The sequence below is a fragment of the Sorex fumeus genome, unplaced genomic scaffold, assembly GCF_029834395.1.
Source record: "Sorex fumeus unplaced genomic scaffold, SorFum_2.1 ptg000032l, whole genome shotgun sequence".
Taxonomy (NCBI): domain Eukaryota; kingdom Metazoa; phylum Chordata; class Mammalia; order Eulipotyphla; family Soricidae; genus Sorex; species Sorex fumeus.
This window is the reverse complement of record NW_026606089.1, coordinates 9887319-9909090: the sequence shown is the minus strand read 5'-3', so window position 1 is coordinate 9909090 and position 21772 is coordinate 9887319. Positions and strand designations below refer to the sequence as shown.

General features: G+C 45.1%; 1 protein-coding gene across 4 annotated transcripts in view; it reads right to left on the bottom strand.

Annotated features, from left to right (window-relative positions):
- Positions 1–21772, bottom strand: part of PRR14L (proline rich 14 like) — a 79627-nt gene that overhangs the window by 44309 nt on the left and 13546 nt on the right. For all 4 annotated transcript variants that reach the window (XM_056116468.1, XM_056116467.1, XM_056116470.1 and 1 more), the window contains one exon: positions 3669–3741. In XM_056116468.1, the coding sequence (XP_055972443.1) occupies positions 3669–3741 (73 nt within the window). The remainder of the gene's footprint in view (positions 1–3668; positions 3742–21772) is intronic.

Sequence of the window (21772 nt, the reverse complement as noted above, 5' to 3'; positions counted from 1 at the left end):
TGCTTCAATTTTAATTTTTCACAGTACTTTCTACTATCTAAAAGTTATATAAGACGGGGCAGGAGCAACAGTACAGCAGCTATGGCACTTGCCTTGTACATAACAGACCTGGATTCAATGCGACGCTTATAGTCCCCAGAGCGAGCCCATATATTCCCCCAGCCAGGAGTGATCTCTGAGCGTAGAGCCAGGAGTAAGTCTTGAGCACTGCTGTGTATCACTCAATAAAACTCAAAACCCAAACCAAACAAAACCAAAAAGTTATGTAAAGCAGCTTTTCCCTTTGGACTACCTTCTCTGTATCACACTGTATTTTCTCCAATGCTCTTCCAATGTCTAGTGATCTTCTCATTTTAGAGTAATTAATGAGAACGATACTAGTATATTTTCTGGTGCCCATTCCATCTTTATTACATACAAACTTCTCAAGCAAGCTATTTATACAGAACTGGGAACAGGGTGGGGGAGCCGGACGGGATAACAGATCTGATAAATCAGTTTTATGAATTATTAAACACTAAACAGAAAATGACATTAAAGGGTCCCATTAAAATTCAAAACAGTAGGCAGCTGGAGAGACAGTATAGTGTGCAAGGCAGATGCAAATCACTCAGGTTCAATTCTTGGCATCCTGTATGGTCACCATGCACCCCCAAAAGTGATACCAGAGCACTGCTGAGTGTGGTCCCACACCAACAAACTCAGAAGAGCAGAAAGGGAGGGGCACTAGCCAGAGTGTCCAACAGGAAATACTTTCCCATGGTAAAAGGCCCCTTAACTAACATCCATCTCTGCTTCCCTAGGTCCACCTTTCATGGATCTGCCCTACAGTAAGAAATAAGGAATGATATGCAGGATGTGGCCTGCTAATGAAAAACTGTCTAGTAAACAAGAAGATCCTTTTAAAGTGTCGGGCTGGAAAGATGGTCGAGCAGGTAGGGTGCTTCTTTGTACGAGGCTAACCTGGGTTTGCATGTTCCCCTGAGCCCAGCCAGGAGTGATCCTTGACCACAGAAATAGGAGTAAGCTCGGAGCACCACTGGGTGTGATCCAAAATTTATTTAAAAAAAAAAAAAAAGTGTTACGCTTATGAACCAAAGAGATAGATAGCTCAAAGGGCTAGGCATGCAAGCCCAGGGTTTGACTTATTTTGCTCAGCCATCACTGCTGGCAGGGCTCTGGGGACCACATTCGGTGCCAGGGATCAAACCCAGGTTAGCTGTACACAAAGCAAGTGCCTTTCCCACTGGACTATCTCTCTGGCCCGAGGGTTTGATTTCTCGTACAACAGAGCTGCATGAACATCACTGGGAATGATCCCCAGACACCGAGGTGGAAGTAGTACCCCACGCACCACAAGCTGTGGCCCAAAATCCTCCGAAAGAATTAATCTGTTCACTATGTTTATATCGAGGCACAGACAGAAACTGCCAAGTACCTTAAGACCCTGGAGCCATGTTAATGCGAAAAGGACACTAAACCCACGAGAGAAGAAAGCAGCTGCAGAGGCGCATTCACTAAACACCTCAGTGCAGAGAGTCGAGACTAACTTCTGGGCAGATTTACAAATTAATGTAGAACACAGAGCTCTGAGGTACCCCCAGTTCAGAATTTTCAAAATTCAATACAAATAAAACAATGGACAGCAATTTGTACAGTGTGCAACAGTAAATGTGAAACAGCTCAACTTGAAATAGCAATGACGTAAGAGATTCCACAAGGAAAAGTCAAATTTAATAAATTCAGAAGTAGAAGCTATAATTGGAGACAGAGTGGAAATTCTGCTCCAGCTGACTGAGCTCTCTCTCCAGTGCCAGACAAGTTTTTTTTTTCTTTTTGTTTTTCATATGGGGGCCGCACCCAGAGGTACAGGTAGGCTGCAGGCATGCCATGCAGGGCTTTGCTTGAATTCTCTCTCTGACCTCCACCAGTTTTTGTAAGTGGAAAGTAATCTGTCAGATGTCCTCAAGGGGAAAACTCTGGTTTTCTTGTTTAAAAATCAGTGCAGGGTCACAGAGATGGTACATTAGGTTGGGAGCTTGCCTTGCACTAAGCCAACTTGAGAGTTCAATCCCTGGCACCACATATTGACCCTCGAGTAAGCCCTGAGCATAAACAGGTGGAGCCTGAAACCCAAAATAATAATAGTAGCACCGTCCTCCAGTTGATCATCAATTCGCTCGAGCGGGCACCAGTAGTGTCTCCTTTGTGAGACTTCTTGTTACGGTTTTTTGACATATCGAATACGTCATGGGTAGCTTGCCAGGCTTGCCATATGGGTGAGATCCTCTCAGTAGCTTGCCAGGCTCTCCGAGAGGAGCGAAGGAATCAAATCCGGGTCGTCTGCATGCAAGGCAAACACCCTACCCACTGTGCTGTAGCTCTAATCCAACAATAGTAATAATAATAATGATAATAATAATAAAAAAACCAGTGAAGACTCCAGAGAGATAACTCAGTATGCATGCTTTGCAAAGTGAAATTTCTACCTTCAAAACTTTAATCTGTACTAGACAGTCAAGCCTCTGAATCACAAAGAAAATCTCCAGCATCGGAAGCAATGACAAACTGAAAAAAAGTCTCTTTTCTCCTAGTATGATTTGTGACTCCTTAATACTGTTCAGGTTGCCAAGAATCAAAGTCAATCTGATATTATACCAGAGTTTCAAAATGCTCAGATAATTAATTGCATTAGCTCTATTTTCTTTTCTTTGAGGTTGATTATCCTACAATAACCTTAATTGCATACAGTCATCTCTAAAGCTACCTAGAATGATTTTTCATTTGTGGGGGTGGGAAGGAGGGGATTTCAGCCACACTTGGCTATGCTCAGGGAAGCATATGTAGTGTTGGTGACTGAACAGAGGTCGGCTGTACTATCTCTCTGGACTACATTTAAGGTGATTTTTAACCTTGAGGAGGAGTGAAAAATCTTGGTTCAGCAACTGTTTTCTATTGTGCCTCAGTTTCCTCAATCAAATCAGGCAAACTAAAGGTGATAACAAGAGGCATCTCCATCCAATCATTATTTCGAGGAACAAAACAGAGGTAACAGAAATGAAGCTGTTTTTGAGAGAGCTCTCTTGGTAACCTGGAGAACACATTTCCTTCCACCTCTCCCAAGACAGCAAGAATGCAATGCCCTGGGGCTAGAGGGATAATAGAGGGATTAAGGCCTTACATGTGGCCAACCTGAGTTTGATCTCTGATCTCTGGAACCACGTGGTACCATAAGCCTCAACTGGCGCAGCCCTGGAGGTCCCCAGCATCATCAGAGTAATCTGAGTAATTCACAGTGCTATCCCCCAAATAAAAATTGCCATGCGCTGCCCTAGTATCAGCTCTACAGGGCAGATTCCTCCCCGGTCCACAATGACCATTTCAAAGAGACAGCTTAGCTTTGTAAAATCAAACCAAAGGCTTTACACTAGCAATAAAGATTTGATACGCTGCCAACAGATTCATTATGGAAAAAGCAGGAAGTGAACTCCTGTCAAAATCCCAAACTAGATAATAATAGGAGTCTTCAAGTACATTTGTGGGTAATATCAGAGGTCAATCCAATTTATAACTTCTAATGTAAATTTATAATTTCTAATGCAAAACAAAAGCTGTGATCCAAAAACTGTATAGTGGTGGGGGAAAAAAAACATGGAAGAAACAAATACCTTTGCTCCTTTGACAATCTTCAGGGAGGTCCATGCATAAACGTTCTTCACTTGACTGCATCAGGAGGCCCTCCTGCAGTTAAAAAAGAAAATCCAGCAGTCAGGAATGATTGATACCAGACTCATGAAGACCCACTTTCCTCTGTGATACTTCATGATCCCTGCAAATCTAAGCAGTCACAAAAACTGGGAAGGCGAGAACATAAAATTTAAGTAAAATCCAGCTTGAGGCCAAAGAGAAGCACAGCAAGTAGGGAGCTTTCCTTGCATGCACCCACAAAGGTTCCATCCCTGGCACCCCATATGATCTCCCAAGACCCACAAGGGTTCCATCTCCGGAGTGAGCCCTGAGAGTTGAACCAGGACCAAACTCTGAGCACTGTGAGTATGGCCTGAAAGTTAAATAAACACTAAGCAGCAGATTAAAATAAAACTCTATTTACTATGAATACTTTCCAAATAAGAAACATTTGCTGCAATGTAATATTAATTTCAACTAGAGGTAAAAATCAGCCATTGGACATATCTTAGTCCCTAACCTGTCCATCACATACTGCCAGCTTTTTGAAAACACACAATTTTTTCAAAACTCCTAGAAAAAACGTTTTTCTCTTTCTTTTAATTTTCTCTTCTTTCATCAGAGAAAGGGATGAGGGGAAATCCATGAGACCATTACTTTAGGGGCCAGAAAGCCAATAGAGGGCAAGGCACTTGGGGCTGGAGACTTAGTATAGTGGGTAGGGCGCCATGACTTGCATTCAGCAGACCTGGAGTCAATGCCCATGATACTCCAGCAATGTCAGGAATAATTCACAAGGATAGAGCCAGGAAAACCCTGAGCATCTCAGGGTGTGACTCAACCCAAAACAACAAATAAAACCCAAAACAAACAGAAGGGTAAAGCACTTGCCTTGCAGGAAACTAGCTCCACTTTGATCCCCGGCACTGCCAGGTATGACCTCTAAGCAGAGCCAGAGTACCTCCTGAGCACCATGGGTGTGACCCCCAAACAACAGCAGCAGAAACAAAACCTAAATAAACATAACCAGTTTCCTCCCGCAGAAAAAAATAAGATGGAGAGGCCAGAGGATAGTACGCAGGCAGGGTGCTTGGCCTTGCATGCGGCTGATTGGGGTTTGATCCCCAGCATCCTATATGGTTCTCAAGCACCAATAGAAGTGATTGCTGAATGCAGAGCCAGGAGTAACCCTTGACCATCGCTGGGTGCAGACCAAAAACTATAGGGAAAAACAATGAGAAGTGGGAGTGGCAGAATTGCATCAACTGGCCCTCTGCCATGCCCCCACCCCACCCCACCCCATCCCTAACCCAGAGAAAGCTTCTTTCACGCTTATGATCAGAGACTCTGCTGACCAAAAATGGCTGCTTCCACAAAATTTTCCTTCTTTCAGGGTCACCTCCGTTCTCTTGCACAAAGGTAAAGTTTGTCACATTAATATAATTGACAAATACAAGATTCTGATATAGTACTTACTTAAAGCTACAAATAATTACTGCCATTAACTTTTTTTTGCTTTTTGGGTCACACCTGGAGATGCATAGGGGTTACTCCTGACTCATGCACTCAGGAATTACTTCTGGTGGTGCTCGGGGGACCATATGGGTTGCTGGGAATCGAACCCGGGTTGGCCACGTGCAAAGCAAACACCTTACCCGCTGTGCTACACCTTACCCACTGTGCTATCGCTCCAGCCCCAGCCATAACTTTTGATGGCTTATTAACTTTTATAGCATGTAATACACAAAAGGTCTGAGATATAGTTCACAAGGGCTGGTGAACTGGCTCTGCATGTAAAAGCCTGGGATTCAGTCCAATACCACATGTATGGTCATCCAGAAGTGCCAGGTGTGGCCCCCAAACCAAACCAGAAAACCAAAAATATGCAAGCAAATGCCATTCAGGCTCTAAGTAAATGAGTATACAAGAAGGGCATGGGAAGAAAAGGCTACGGGAAGCACGGGTAGAAATACAAATAAAACTTTCTTTTGGAACTGAGAGATTGAAGACTAGCATGCACATTGTTGTATATGGCGTAGGATCATTCATTCCTTTCTCTGCTGAAAATTTACTGTGGAATATTTTTTTGCAGCATATGAATTTGTACCTTGTGTGTAACCACTACCCTGTTTGGCAAAAAAGAAGTATAAATCCTTGCATGGTTCCATATTGAACTTGTAAAGGTGGAGAAGTGTAAGGTTAGAAGAAAAAACTGGGGGGGTATGGTGCCGCCAGCAGGTCAATCTGTACCTCTGAGGCGAGTGCATCAGCAGCCTGATGGCGCCTTCAGACTTCCAGATACCCCAAAATTGCTGCTGTGCCTTTGGCCAGACCCCCAAAACTTGGGGCAAGTTTACCAAGAAAGCCAACTGCCAAAAGTTAAGTATGTGGGAGACACACCCACAAACCACCTCCAGCTCAGCTATATAATTGGAGGCACGGCCTCTCTGGTTCCTGATAGAACTGCTTAATGGCCATGATCCCAGAGACTCAAACAAATCTCGATACCCAACGGCTTTTGGCAGAAATGCGTCTGATCCCTGCAGTAGGTTACCGGCATCGGTCCACCCCAGGTGGGAACAGGTTTCATGCCTTGGCCTGTTCCCCCTGGCGGCTCAGTGGCCGTCATCCTCCAGAGGCCATTGGACAGTTGGGTTTGGGCCCACAGTGATGAGACACATGGGGCCTCACGGGATGGGGGTAGAGCTGGCCCTTTCCACCCATCCCAATGAGACCCCAAGTCATCACCCACAAACGGCCTCTCTGGCTCCTGATCAAGCTGCTTAATGGCCATGATCCCATAGACTCAGAAACAAATCTCGAAATCCAGCAGCTTTTGGCAGAAATGTCTCCGGACAGCACAGTAGGTTACTGTCACCAGGCCAACCCAGGGGGGAAAGGGTGCTGTCCCTCTGCCTGCTCCCCCTAGGCGGCTTGGTGGCCGCCATCTTCCAGAGGTCACTGGACAGTCAAGTTTGCACCCACAGTGACAAGACACTCGGGGCCTCACGGGATGGGGATAAAGCTGGCCCTTTCCTTCCCACCACAACAAGATCCCAAGTTACCACCCATGAACGGCTCTCTGGCTCCTGATCAAGCCGCTTAATGACCATAATCCCAGAGACTCAGAAACAAATCTCGGAACCCAATGGCTTTGGCAGAAATGCGTCCTGTTCGTGTAGTAAGTTACCAGCGCTGCGCCACCCCAGGTGGGAATAAGTTTCGTGCCTTGGCCTGTTCCCCTTGGCGGCTCGGTGACCGCAATCCTCGAGAGGCCACTGGACAGTCAGGTTTGGGCCCACAGTGACGAGGCACGCGGGGCCTCACAAGATAGGGGTGGGGGGGTCCGGCCCTTTCTATCCCGTCTCAACGAGATCCCAAGTCACCACCCACAAGCGGCCTCCACGGCTCCACGGCTCCTGATCAAGCTGCTTAATGGCCATGATCCCAGAGACTCAGAAACAAATCTCAGAACCCAGTGGCTTTGGGCAGAAATGCGTCTGGACCACACAGTAGGTTACTGTCACCGGGCTGCCCCAGGAAGGAAAGGTGCTGTCCCTCCGCCTGCTCCCCCTTGGCGGCTCGGTGGCTGCCATCTGCCAGAGGCCACTGGACAGTCAGGTTTGGGCCCTCAGTGACGAGACACGCAGGACCTCAAGGGATGGGGCTGGAGCCAGCCCTTTCCTCCCTGTCCCAACGAGACCCCAAGTCACTGCCCATGAACGGCCTTTCTGGCTCCTGATCAAGCTGCTTAATGGCCATGATCCCAGAGACTCAGGAACAAATCTTGGAACCCAGCAGGTTTTGGCAGATTTAATTGTTAAAACTTCAGAATTCCAATTCCTACTGTAGCCGTGCAACATCATATGTTATTAATAACCAGCAATAGAAAACAAATTGTGTAGTGTTGCCTTTTCAGCATATCTGAGTGTTGGGGTAAAAGTCCAAATAATAATGGTGGATCTGGGTCAAAATATTGAATGTAATCAAAGTAGAGAGAGAGTAATGTGGAAATCATCTGCCCCACAGGTAGGGGAAGGGTGTAGGATGGGGGTATACTGGGGTTTTTTGGTGGTGGAGAATGGGCACTGGTGAAGGTACGGGTGTTTCGTTGTATGACCGAGATTTAAACCCGAAAGCTTTGTAACAGCTCTCACGGTGATTCAATAAATAAAATTATAAAAAATGAAAAAAAAAAGAAGAAAAAACTGAAGTAGAAAATCCTTGGGAACTTCACAGTTAAGAATGATCTCAAGCATGAGTCATCAAAGAATGTTTAAAAACTACTGTGGCTAACAGGGTCAGAGAAACAGTACAGCAGTCAAGATGCTTGCCTTGCATGCAGGCTGGCAAGGTTTGATTTCTGGCACCCCATATGGTCCCCAAGCCCCACCAGGAGTGATCCCTGACGAAGGACAGGAGCCAGGAGTAAGTCCTGCATAACGCTGGGGATAGCCCCAGACACCAAAACCAAATACAGCAATTTAAAAATTCTTGCTAGAAGTCAAATTTAAATAACCAAATATTTACATAACTTCAAGATATCTTCTAGCAAGACACTTAATTGGTACAATGGGAAAACAGCAACTGTGCAGTAGAGAAAATGGACAGACCCCCATTTGAAGCAAGATAGAAGCTGACCTGGCCAGGAATGAGCCATGTATCTCCTGGAGGATGATGTTCTGAGAACCAGCACCATATCTGCTGAAATCCCGCCCCCGCAAATGTTTAGTCACAGAATCTAACCATTAAGAAACATTACATGAAAAAAATCCAAATGCAAGGCTTGAGGGCTGGAGCAATAGCACAGCGGTAGGGAGTTTGCCTTGCATACGGCTAACCTGGGCTTGATTCCCAGCATCCCATATGGTCCCCTGAGCACCGCCAGGGGTAATTCCTGAGTGCAGAGCCAGAAGTAACCCCTGTGCACCGCCAGGTGTGACAACCCCCTCCTCCCTCAAAAAAAAAAGAAAATGCGAGGCTGAAGAGAGAGAGTACAGGAGGCAAGGCTCTTGCCTTGCATGAGGTGGACCCAATTCAAACCACATGTGGTCCTTGAGAACTTGCCAGGGGTTACCCTAAACAGAGCCAGGAATGGCCCTAAGTGATTCTGGGCATGCCCCCTCCCCACCAGAAACAGGAAAAAATGGGCTGGAGAGAAAGTACAGTGGGAAAAGTTGCACACTGCTGTCCCAGGTTCAACCCTTAGTACCCTGAGTGCTACCAGGAGTGAATCCTGAGCGCAGAGCCAGGAGTAAGCACTGAGCACTGCTGGGTTCAGCCTAACCCTCACCCTCACCCTACCCCCCCCCCCAAAAAAAAACCCTCAAACCAAAAATCAAAATGAAGGGAAAGGCCCTCCCGTTGATCGTCGATTTGCTCGAGCGGGCCCAGTAACGTCTCCATTGGAGACTTTGTTATTACTGTGTTTGGCATATCGAATACGTCACGGGGAGCTTGCCAGGCTCTGCCGTGCGGGCGAGATACTCTCGGTAGCTTGCCGGGCTCTCCGAGAGGGGCGGAGGAATCGAACTCGGGTCGGCCATGTTGGCCGCTTATAAGGCGGACGCCCTACCCGCTGTGCTGTCGCTCCAGCCCAGATGAAGGGAAATCCTACAAAATAAATAGTCTGAATCCTTGAAGAGACAAAGAAGTCTCAGGGCCATGAGAAACAGAGATTAAAGAAGACTAAAAAGGCACGACAACTGAATGCTAAGAGTATTCCTAGATTTTACTTAGATTAAAACAAATTTTCCCTTGTTCTTTTACTACTGAAGACATCAGTAAAGCAAATGGAGTAAACAGAGCAGCGTCCCATTTCTTGATTTTGATTAATGGAGTGTGGTCATGTAACAGGATGTTCTAGTTTCCCCAGATATAGAAAATGAATTATTTAGATGTTATCATTCACCGTTTTCAAATTCTTCAGAAAAATAAAATAAAAAAGCAAATGGTATAAGATATTAACATGTTAGAAATCTGCCTAAGGGTGGGGGTGATAGTACATGGGGTGTTTGCCTCGCATACAACAGATCTGAGTTTGATTCCCAGTATTCCAAACAGTTCCCTAAGGACTGCCTGGAGTAATTCCTGAGTGCTAAGGCTGCTTTGGCCATTTCACTCTTTCCTTAGAAAGGACGAAGCATAAGCTAGGAGCTGAAAAACGTCACCTCTCATAGAAGGGTAAAGACCCTCAAGGCTGGAGGTCTCATGAGTGATCAGGAATTGACTGCGCTAAAGAGCAAAGTGTATGAAGCTGAGTTCAGATGTGAGTAACCTACCTCTGTAACCCGAAAACACCATCAACACAGTGACAAGCAATCTTCGAACTCAGTGGAATCTCTACTAGTCTAGGGCCCTGAGCGCAGATTGGGGGACCAGAACAGCCAGTCTGCACTAAGCACTGCCACTGAGTGTGGGCAAAAAAGCAAACAAAAGCAAGGAAAAAAAACCAACCAAATTTGAGGCATGAGGACTGGGGCTATATAGCTGAACAGGAGAGCACAGTGAACAAACAGCACTAATTTCCAACCTCCAGTCAATCATATAATGAATACTTCAAAATTTATCAGACACATTTTCTTTCCCTATAGTTTATCTGCTTTACGTTTTAACTTTCAAGATTCCTAAACAAAGACTCAAAACATTTCTACCATCTAGATTTCGTTAAATCTTAACACATTATAATTAATATGTGAACTTTCTCCACAAAGTTCATCCTTTTTTTCTGCTCGCCGTCAACCTGGGACCTTACACCTTGTACCTCTAAGTTACATTCTGGGCCACAAAATCTGTCTTGAATGAATCAACTTTCAGAGTAAAAGTTCATGTGGGGCTTTCTTTCAACCTCAAGTGAGAAACTGCTATAGTTTCAAGCAAGGTGCATTTTTTTTTTATGTAGTTCATAAAATTGACAAACTGGCCAATAAGTCACCTGCCTTGCACATCCAGCATCTCATTCCCTTGTTCAGTTGTGCATTCGTTTTCAAGGGAAAGGGGAGACAGATCAATGGACTGACCACGTGCTTTACTTGCAGGAGGCCTGAGTTCAGTTGCTGGCGCTGCATGGCTCCCAAACCACTGCTGGGTTTGCCCACAAAAACAAAACAAAATATCAGGTTTTAATATTTTTCCTAAATTTTGGCAGATTTTAGAAAGGCCTTGAAAATGCTTATTATTCATCTCTAGTCTTATTTACCATTAAAAGTTGGCTGAATATTCTGGGGGTGGGGAAATGCAGTTCTGACACTTTCCTATGAGGTAAATCTGGAACAGTGAACAGGTGGGAAATAACATCAGGATCTTCAGCTTTTATAAGGTCCTCAGGGCCTGCTTGAGCCTGGATCCCGGCTTGGAATCAAATCCCACTCTTCCTGAACTGGAAACAGAGGAAAGATGGTACAAGGCAAAGGCAATGACAGCCCATCTCTGCCTGGGACTTCCTAAACACGGAGCACGTAATGACAGGGTCAAGATATACAGGAAACAAGATACCTCCCACTTCCTGACATTTTGGAGAAATAGCAGTGATCATGCTTATTGCTAAGAATACACAAAATGAAAGAAACTCTGATATCTCTAGAGTTTTCTGTTGTCTAGAAAGGAACAGCTGAAATCATCCTCACAGAGCTTAAAAAGGAATTTTCCTCCATTTGGCTCTCTCAATTCAGAGAAGCAACTGGTAACTTGATTACGGCACTAATCAGTTAGCTGGGTGAGGCATTTAAAAATATCCTCCACGATGAATTATCTAAGAGAACTGCTAACGTAATTGAAAGTTCCATCTGAAATCTCTAGTGCTTTGGGTACTTCCCTCTCTCCCTTTTTTGTCATGCCAGGGATTGAACTCAGGGGATCATTCAGGGCAGTCACTCCACCACTGAACCATACTCCACCCTCCCAGCCCACATGAGATGGCTCAACTAGCTGGATACATGCTCTGTCTGCATGGAGGAGGTTCAACCTTGGAACTGCAAGATGGCCTGAGCATTATCCATAGAGCTGGGAATATCCCAAAGTACTGCATTGCAGGTGGCCCAAAACAAACGAAACACTGTTGTGGGGGCCACATGTGACAGCTTGAGGTGAAACCGAGGACTAACTCCAAGAACTGACACATTCAAGACAACTACTTTACCATGAGCTCCCTCTGCTCTCATACAACAAAATGAGGTCATTACCAAGGACAAACTATCAATTATATGTTCAACCTTGCCCTTACAACCCTGGAAAGCAATTGATGTCCAAAAGCATTACTACTGAGAAAAAAATGAATTCTTTCCAGTAAAAGTTCTTTTTAAGAGAGTGCCTTCACACTAAGGCACATTTCCCTTAAGATCAGACTCTGGGGCCAGAGAGATGGCACAACGAATAGAGTGCTTGATTTGCAGCTGATACTCCACAGGGTCCTCTGGAGCACTGCAGGAGTGATCTCTGAGAGAGGCAGGAGAAAGCCCTGACCACAGCTGGGTGTGGCCCAAAAGATAGAATGCCACTAAAATTCAAACTTCTGGGGCTAGAGTGATAGTACAGCAAGTAGGGCATTTTCCTAGCATGCAGCCGACCTGAGTTTGATCCTGGCATCAGATATGGTTTCCTGTACTTCCCAGGAGTGACTCCTGAGCACAAAGTCAGGAGTAACCCCTGAGCACTGCAGGGTATGACTAAGAACCAAATAAATAAAGCTTCTGGGCCAAGGCTGTGATTTGAACCTGCCGCTTCCACATAGTTCAAATCACAGCACCAGTAAGAAGTGACCCTCCCCTCCACTGAGCACCTAGCTGGGAGTAGCTCCTGAGTACCAGGTGTGACGCTAAATGTAAAAACGGGGGAAAAAAAAACAGAAACAAACAAGCTTCTCCAATAGCTTCAAGAGCCACTGTGCTTCCTCAGCCCCAAGCAGATAATTTCAAAGAAATCTCTGTCCAAAACTGTACACTGGGCCACCATACACTACAACTAGCAGTACAGAAGTCTTTCTGTGTTTGATGAACATGAATAAAGTATTGTACCGTGGCACCAAAGCTTTTCAACACATTTGATACAAGCAGATGCACCACTGGGGAGGGTCGAGGTGGGGGGAGCGATACAGGAACAATTTAAATACCCTACCACTTTATTTAAGTACCAAGAGAAAAAAGATTTTAAAGCACAGTGTAAACGTTTTCAATGTCAGAAAACATTTCCGTGTTGGCACATAGTCATCTCCTTCGATTTTATTTGATGAGAACGAACGTCCCCTCATCTTGGTTCGTAAGCCTTGCGCCCGCCACTTTTCGACCTTTCTCCTACAAGAGTGGCGTTCAGAACTGAATACATTCTTTCACCATTCAGCCTGGCTCCTGCAGCTGTCCCTTCCACCGCGCCCGTTCTCAAGTTTCTGCCCCCTCTCTTGCCTTCTGTCCACTCTAATGACAAAATGAACGCATGTCACTGATCACAGCATAAAACGAATACTCTGAGTTTTTATACCCTTTTCACAAATCATAAGGCGGGACAAAATAACTTTTCACTGGTTAGAACTTTACGATGTTAACATTGCATGGTTAGAATAACTTTTGTCACTTCTGGGCCACATCTGGTCAGTGTTCGGGGGACTATGCATTGCTGGGGATCAAGTTTAGGTTCCGTGTCATCCCCCCACCCCTGCACAGCCCTTCAAGCAACCTCCTTGGTCCTTGCACCACCAGGAGTGATTCCTGAGTGCAGAGCCCGGAGTAACCCCTGAGCGTCACTGGGTGTGACCCAAAATGGAAAAAAAATTGTTCAGAGCAGTTACTAAAGGACAGAGACTATATAATTTCTGTATGAATTTCCTAGAGTACTCAAATTCATAGACAGTATAGTCTAATGGCACAGTATCAGTTAGGGAAGACAAAGGATTCTGCAGATAGATAGTGGTGGCAGTAACACAACACAAACGAACTCAAAGCCACTGAGAGGCTTACATATTAATAATCAAAATGGTAAATCTGGGCCCAGAGAGATAAATCAAAGGGCGTGTGGAAGGCCAGGCACGAGCACTACCAGAAACCCAACCGTTCCCCTACCCAAATAAAATAAAATGATTTTTACCTCATGTGTATTTTGCCCACTCACCCTCCATACAAACACTAAGAACAAAAAAGTGAAGACTAATATTAAAAACGTAAAATGCAACCCAGGAGGTTACTCCAGAGGGTAAGGTGCTTGCCTTGTATGCCTTCAGCCTGGGTTATCTCCCCAGCATCACATATGACCCCTGAGCCCTTTAGGAGTGATATCTGAGCACCGGAGCCAGGAGTAATCCCTGAGCACAGCTGGGTATGGCCCAAACAAACATAATAACAAATACACAAAAATAAATTGCTTCAAAGGATGGCATGTATTTGTTGTCCTTTAACACTAAAAATAAAACCTGTAGCTGGGGGCATTCTTTGCATGTTCCAGTCGTACCTTTTGTTGCACCATCAAGGTTCCCAGGCGGCAGCTTCACGGGGACTGTGCTTGGCATACACAGGTGGCATTTGTAAGGCAAGTATTTTTCTGCCACTGAGCCCTCCCCAGAACTCCCAGTGACTCTTACTGAGATCACTCTTACTGTACTGGTTGTCAACTGGTGCCTTTTAGGTCTTCTTCGTGTTATCCTTGTTTTGTTTGTTTTGGGGTCACACCTGGCAATGCTCCTGGCTCTGTACTCAGGAATTACTTCTGGTGGTGCTCAAGGGACGAACTGGATCGGTCATGTGCGGTCATGTGCGAGGCAAGCGCCCTACCCACTATGCTATCTCTCTGGTCCCACCTCTCTCTCATTTATTAACTGAAAATTACAGTTCTTTAAAACTTTTCTAATTTTTTTTGAAGGGGTCACAGAAGCAGTGCTCAGGGTTTACTATAGGCTATCTGCAAGGAACAAGCCTTAGTCCCGGTACTCTGTCCCTTTTCTCAATTATTGTATATCAGGCAGGGGCTCATGGATAGTTATTGTCTTATTCTGTGGGTTATAATAAAACATTGTTCATTATAAGCTAAAACTAGCCTAGATTTTGCCCAGGGGAACCCCTTCAAGTTGGTGCCTGTATCCTTTATCCACAGATTGTTCTAGGGATTATCTTGTGTTTTCCCCTGCCCCAGCCCTAGAATAGTCGTCCAGAACTGAAGATGAGAATTAGGAACTAAGACATGTTCTGAGGTGTCACTGCTTCTAATAAACAGCCCTTCTCTGTTTATTAGAAGCAGTGCCCCACATATTGGTATTTCTCTATCTACCTGGAACATAGTAAAGAACCCAAACTGATACAGCACATTCCATTCCTACCAAAGGTTTCACTGTAGCCTCAGCTGCATATCACCCCCATCTATAATTTTTCTTTCCTGTTTTTGGGGGGGGGGGATACTTAGTGGTCAGGGGTTACTCCTGACAGTAACTATTACTCAGGAATTAAATCTTGGCAGCACTTAGGGGATCATATGGGATGCCAGGGATGGAACCCAGGTCGGCTATGTGGAAACACCCTACCCACTATACTATTCCTCCAGCCTGATTTATTTTTTCTTTCTCTCTTTTTTTGGACTGAGGGGGGTGGCACACCCAGTGGTGCTCAGGGCTTACTCCTGGCTCAGTACTCAGTGATCACTAATGAAGGGGCTCAGAGAAGCATATGTGGCAGCAGAATTAAACCTGGATTGGTGGTGCTGGAGAGATAGCACAGCGGATAGAGCGTTTGCCTTGCACATGCGCGACCTGGGTTCGATTCCCAGCATCCCACATGGTCCCCTGAGCACTGCCAGGGGTGACTCCTGAGTGCAGAACCAGGAGTAACCCCTGTGCGTCGCTGGGTGTGACCCAAAAAGCAAAAATAAATAAGCAAACCTGGATTGGTGCATGCAAGCGAGCATCCTACCCTATCTGTTGTACTCTCTCTGGCACTGAGATCACTATTGTCATAGAGATAATAGTGACAAGTCTGGCTATTTTTCACCATAAATTACCTATTCCCTTGGGGCTGGAGTGATGAGAGTATAACAGGCAAGCACTTGTCTAACATGTGGCTGACCCAGGTTCGATCCCTAGCACCCCACTTGGTCCCATGAGCCCACTAGGAATGAACCTGAGTACAGAGTCAGGAGTAAGCCATGGGCACCACCAGGTGTGCTTTCCCCCCACCCCAGTCCCCCAAAATCAATCTATTCACTCAATCCTAGGACACAAAGTGGTTAGGACAGTTAAGTGCTCATGTATACACATGGACTCTCTCCATATATACATACACATAAACGTATACGCACACACACGTGGGGGGAGGGGGGAGAAGGGCACACCTAGCAGTGTTCAGAGCTTATTCCTGGTTCTGTACCCAGGAAACACTCCTAATGGGCTTTGAGGACCAAATGTGGTGCCAAGGATCCACAGATCTTTCCCCCTCTCCACTGCTGTTCAGAGTACCGTGTATGGCCAGACACCAATGATTTCTCAGTAACCCCCCCTATACATGGACACTTAGCATACTTTTGATATTTTGCAATAGTAAAATTACAAAGAATAACCTTGTGTATTATGCTGCTAGAAGTGTAACTTCAGGGTAGATTCCAAGTGGTCGTCCAGCAGGTCAGAACATATGTGGGTTTTTAAAGAGATGCAAAAACCTCTCTCTCTCTCTCTTTTTCTTTTCTTTTCTTTTTTTTTTTTTTGCTTTTTGGGTCACACCTGGCAATGCTCAGGGGAGTTACTCCTGGCTTTGCACTCTGGAATCACTCCTGGCGGTGCTTGGGGGAACATATGGGATGCTGGGAATCGAACCCGGGTCGGCTGCGTGCAAGGCAAACGCCCTACCCGCTGTGCTATTGCTCCAGCCCCAAACCTTCTCTTTTTAATAGTTCACGAGAAGTTTGACTTTTCACAGGCAATGTGTCAGAACACACTGTTTGCCTCACTGCCTTATCAGCCAGACATTATGATATTTCACTTCTGTCAATCTGGGAGGTAAAAAGTCGTATCTCAGACTGTTTAAATGTGCACTTATTTCATCATGTCTGGGGATGACCATTTCTTCAAGTATTTAAGCACAATGAGGCTGGAGTGATAATATAATGACTGTACAAAAATACACTTGCTGACGTGGGTTAGAACCCTGGGATCCCATATGGTCCCTTGAGTCTACTAGGAGTGATCCCTGAGCACTAAGCCAAGAATAAGCCATGAGCACGACCAGGTGTGGCCCAAAACAAAACAAAAAAAGTAAAATATGCACATTCAATGAACATGTTAAAGTCTTTCTGCCACTTTCCTACTGGGCTGTCATCACTAATTCAACAGTTTATTATATATTAGTGATATAAGCCCTTCTTGGTGAATATGGATACATTAATTCCTTCCTATATTGACACCTTCCCTCTGTAGGGGTGAGGTGGGGGCATCGTGAGCTCATCTGAGAGCTTGAGGGAAGGGGGAACTTCATGTAATTCTCTGGCTGTACGTTAATCACTACCTATAAGACAGCATAATCACTACCTATAAGGCCAGAAAACTCACCTCTGTTAATGTACATTAAGAGCAAATTGACTTTTCTTGGCAATAGTACCACAAAGTCACTTTTAAAAGACCAGCAAAAGCCTATGGAACTGTATTCCCATAAATACTTTGCTTTGTCTCCTTATGGGTTGATGTTTTAAAACCAAGTACAGGGGTTGGAGCGATAGTACAGCAAGTAGGGCATTTGCCTTGCACACGGTCGACACGGTTTCCATCCCCAGCATCCCATACGGTCCCCAAGCACTGCCAGGAGTAATTCCTGAGTGCAGAGCCAGGAATAACCCCTGAGCACCGCTGGGTATGACCCAAAAAGCAAACTAAACAAAACAAAAAACCCAAGTAGACTATGGACCAAACATGATGATCATTTAGTACCTGTATTGCAAACCATAACACCCTGAAGGAGAGAGTAAGAAGAAATTTGCCTGCCACAGAGGCAGGGGGTGGGAAGGGGTGGGAGTGGTAGGAAGGATACTGGGAACATTGGTGGTGGAGAATGGGCACTGATGGAGGGATGGATACTTGAACACGCTATGACTGAAATGTAATCACAAAAGTTTGTAAGTCTGTAACTATATCTCACAGTGATTCATTAACATAAAAAAATTTTAAATCATATATCCACTTAATCACTTAATCCCCGTTATTCATCGATTTATTCGAGCGGGTGCCAGTAACGTCTCCATTCATCCCGATTGCGTGCTAGCGTAGCCCAATGGTATCTGTTCGTTCTAGGAACATGCAGAGCCTCAAACCGATCATTTAGGGTCTTGACGAAGAAGTCTGACCATCTTATAGGTGGGCGTCCACGTGATCTCTTGATGTCCCGTGGAATCCAATCAGTAATGGCTCTAGTTCAGCGGTTGTCTGTAAACCTCATTATGTGTCCAGCCCATCTGATTTTTGATGTCTTGGCAAATGAGACAGCGTCCCTGATTCTTGAGCGTTGATGAAGATCAGAACTCCGGATTCTATCTCTCATTTGAGTGAATCATGATATTCCAAGCATAGTTCTTTCGATTCCTCTTTGAGAGACCCGAATAGCGTTCTCATCCTGTTTTCGTAGGGTCCAGGTCTCTGAGGCATATGTTAATGCAGGAAGAATAGTGGAATCAAAGAGATGTGCTCGTAGCTGGAGGTTCTTTGTCCTTTTAGTTATTTCTTCAATGCTCTTGAAGGCATTCCAAGCCGCTCTCTTCCTCCTGCGCAACTCAGGTGCCAGGTCATTCATCATGTTGATTTCTCGACCTAGGTATATACAACTGTTGCATTCGGAGATGGTGGTTCCGTTGAGAGCGAATGGAGCGTCAGGAACAAGGCTGTTTCTCATAAACATTGTCTTCGTAAGATTCAGCTGTAGTCCGACCTTTCCACATTCACGGTCAAAGTCGTTCAGCATTTGTGCCGCTTGGCTGATGTTTGGTGTTATTAGAACGATGTCCTCAGCAAAGCGGAGGTGGTGTAGTTGTCGACCATCTATCTTCACTCCCATGTTTTCCCATTCCAGTCGTCGCATGATGTTCTCGAGGGTGGCACTGAAGAGTTTTGGTGAAATGGTATCACCCTGCCGAACCCCTCTCTTGATATGGATGATTACTTCTTTGTAGAATGGTGAGATCTTGGTAGTGAATCCGCAATAGAGCTCACGAAGGATCCTGATGTATTGAGTTTGTACGCCCTGATTGGCTAGGGCTTCCATGACCGCTTCCGTCTCAACAGAATCAAAGGCCTTCTTTAAATCAATGAACGTTAGACAGAGCGGCATCTTGAACTCCCGAGATACCTCAATGAGCTTGGTTATTGTGTGGATATGGTCGATGGTATTGAATCCTTTTCGGAATCCAGCTTGTTCACATGGTTGTCCTTCATCTAGTGTTCTGCTAATCCTATTCAGGATGACTCGAGTGAATAGTTTGTAGATGACAGACAATAGGCAGATTGGGCGATAGTTGCCAATATCGTGGATTATTATATATTAATATATATATAAATCATATATTAATATCTATTAAATTTTATTTTGCTCTACTCAATTCAAAATAGTATTTACCTTTGGTGGAGGTGGATGGTTTAAAAAGGAAGAAAGTGGGCTATTTAAACCATCCTGTTTTCTTTTGCACTATCTGTACTGTTCCTTTTTTTTTTTAATTTTTAAAATATTTATTTATTTAGACTTTTGGGGCCATACCCAGTGATGCTTAGGGGATATGCCTGGCTCTGAGCTCAGGAATCACTCCTGGCGGTGTTTGGGGGACCATATGAGATTCCGGAAATCAAACCCAGATCAGCCGCATGCAAGACAAATGCCCTAGTGGCCCTCTCTGTTCTTTTTAAAACAGAATGGTTTAAAAAGGAACAGAGATAGTATAGAGGGTAGGGTGTTTACAGTTCAATTCCTTGGGAGAGGGGGATAACACAAGCATTACTAGGAGAAATTCGTGAGTGCAGAGCCAGGAGTTACTTTTGAGCATCGCTAGGTATGGCTAGGTATGGCCCCAAAACAAATGAAAAGAAAAGGGAAGGCTGGAGAGACAGTTCAATGCACTGGAGGTTTGCCTGCAGGTGGCCAAAGAAAACAAAGAATAGGAAGACAGTAACCTTTAGTTCTTATGTTGGGTGATATAAAAGTGTGTGTGTATCACATATATAGGTCATTGTACTGTGTTATCTTTATGGCATACATATATGAGATTTGTTTTCTATCAAATACTACATTAAGGAAAGTAGTTTGGTGGTTGCTGCTTTTTGTTGTGTTGTCTTTTGTTGATTTTTTGTATTTGGGTCACACCACTTTCTCCTGGCTCTATGCTCAGAGAGTACTCCTGGTGGGCTCAAGGGACCATATGAGATGCCAGGAACAGAACCTGGGTCAGCCACATGTAAGGCAAATGCCCCACCCACTGTACTATCAGGCCAGCCCCAAGAAACTTAGATTCAGCCCACCAAATCAAAAAGGAACTTTTAAGTCCTGAATTTGTCATTTCAGTTTTTGGGCAGTGCTCAGGGCTTACTCCTGGCAGTGCTAGGGATAAAATCCAGGTCAAATGCATGCAAGGCAAGCGCCTTATCTGTATCTTTGATCTAATATGGGGGAGGAGGTAAAGGGGAGAGGAGGGTGGAGAGGCACACCTAGCCACCTAGCAGTGCTCAGGGCTTATTCCTGGCTCTGCACTCAGGAAACCCTCCTAATGGCTTAGAGGATAATATGTGGTGCCGAGAATAAAACTCAGGCCAGCTATGTGCAAGGCAAGCACCCCACCTGGACTATCGCTCTAGCCCCAAGCTTAACTGTTACTTCATGCTGAGTTCATTCTGAATTATAGCCACCATTTGCTACCAAGAATCAACTGTCCTGTAACATATGCCCTACAACCTGCCACAGAAATCAATTGTCCTATAACCTGAAATGATAAATGAATGGAGGAAGATGAGGAGGGAAGACCTACCCCAGGAATCCCAGAGAATATGAATTTATCTGGATCACTGTAGAGAATGGGAAACTATAGCTCATGGGCAGAACCCGAACTCAGGAAGGTTTATTGGTACATAGCTACATTTATTTCTGTATGCACTGTCTACATATGCTTCCATGCTACAAGGATAGAATTGCGTGGTTTTAACAGAGACCATCTAATCTACAAAGCCTAAAATATTTATTACAAGACCAGATATGTTAAGAGTTGATGTTCAGGGGTATGGTGCCACCAGCAGATCAATCTGTACCTGTGAGGCGAGTGCATCAGCAGCCTGGTGGCGCCTTCAGACTTCCAGATACCCCAAAATTGCTGCTGTGCCTTTGGCCAGACCCCAAAAACTTGGGGCAAAGTTTACCAAGAAAGCTAATGGCCAGAAGTTAGGTATGTAGGAGACACACCCACAAACCACCTCCGGCTCAGCTATATAATTGGAGGCATGGCCTCTCTGGTTCCTGATCGAACTGCTTAATGGCCATGATCCCAGAAACAAATCTCGAAACCCAACAGCTTTTGGCAGAAATGTGTCTGGTCCCTGCAGTAGGTTACCAGCACTGGGCCACCCCAGGTGGGAATAGGTTTCGTGCCTTGGCATGTTCCCCCTGGCGGCCCGATGACCGCCATCCTCCAGAGGCCATTGGACAGTCAGTTTTGGGCCCACAGTGACAAGACACGCGGAGCCTCACAGGATGGGGGTAGAGCCGGCCCTTTCCTCCCCATCCCAACAAGACCGCGAGTCACTGCCCACGAACGGCCTCTCTGGCTCCTGATCAAGCTGCTAAACAGCCATAATCCCAAGACTCGGGAACAAATCTCGGAACCCAGCAGGCTTTGGCAGAAATCCCTCCAGATTTGTTAAAATTTCAGAATTTCAAAATTGCGCCAGCCGCGCAACACCATATGTTATTCATAACCAGCAATAGAAAACAAATTGTCTACTGTTGCCTTTTTGGCAGATCTGAGTGTTGGGGTAAAATCCCAAATAATAATGGTGGGTTTGGTATCAAAATATTGAATGTAATCAAAGTAGAGAGAGAGTAATGTGGAAATCATCTGCCCCACAGGTAGGAGAAGGGTGTGGGATGGGGGTATACTGAGGTTT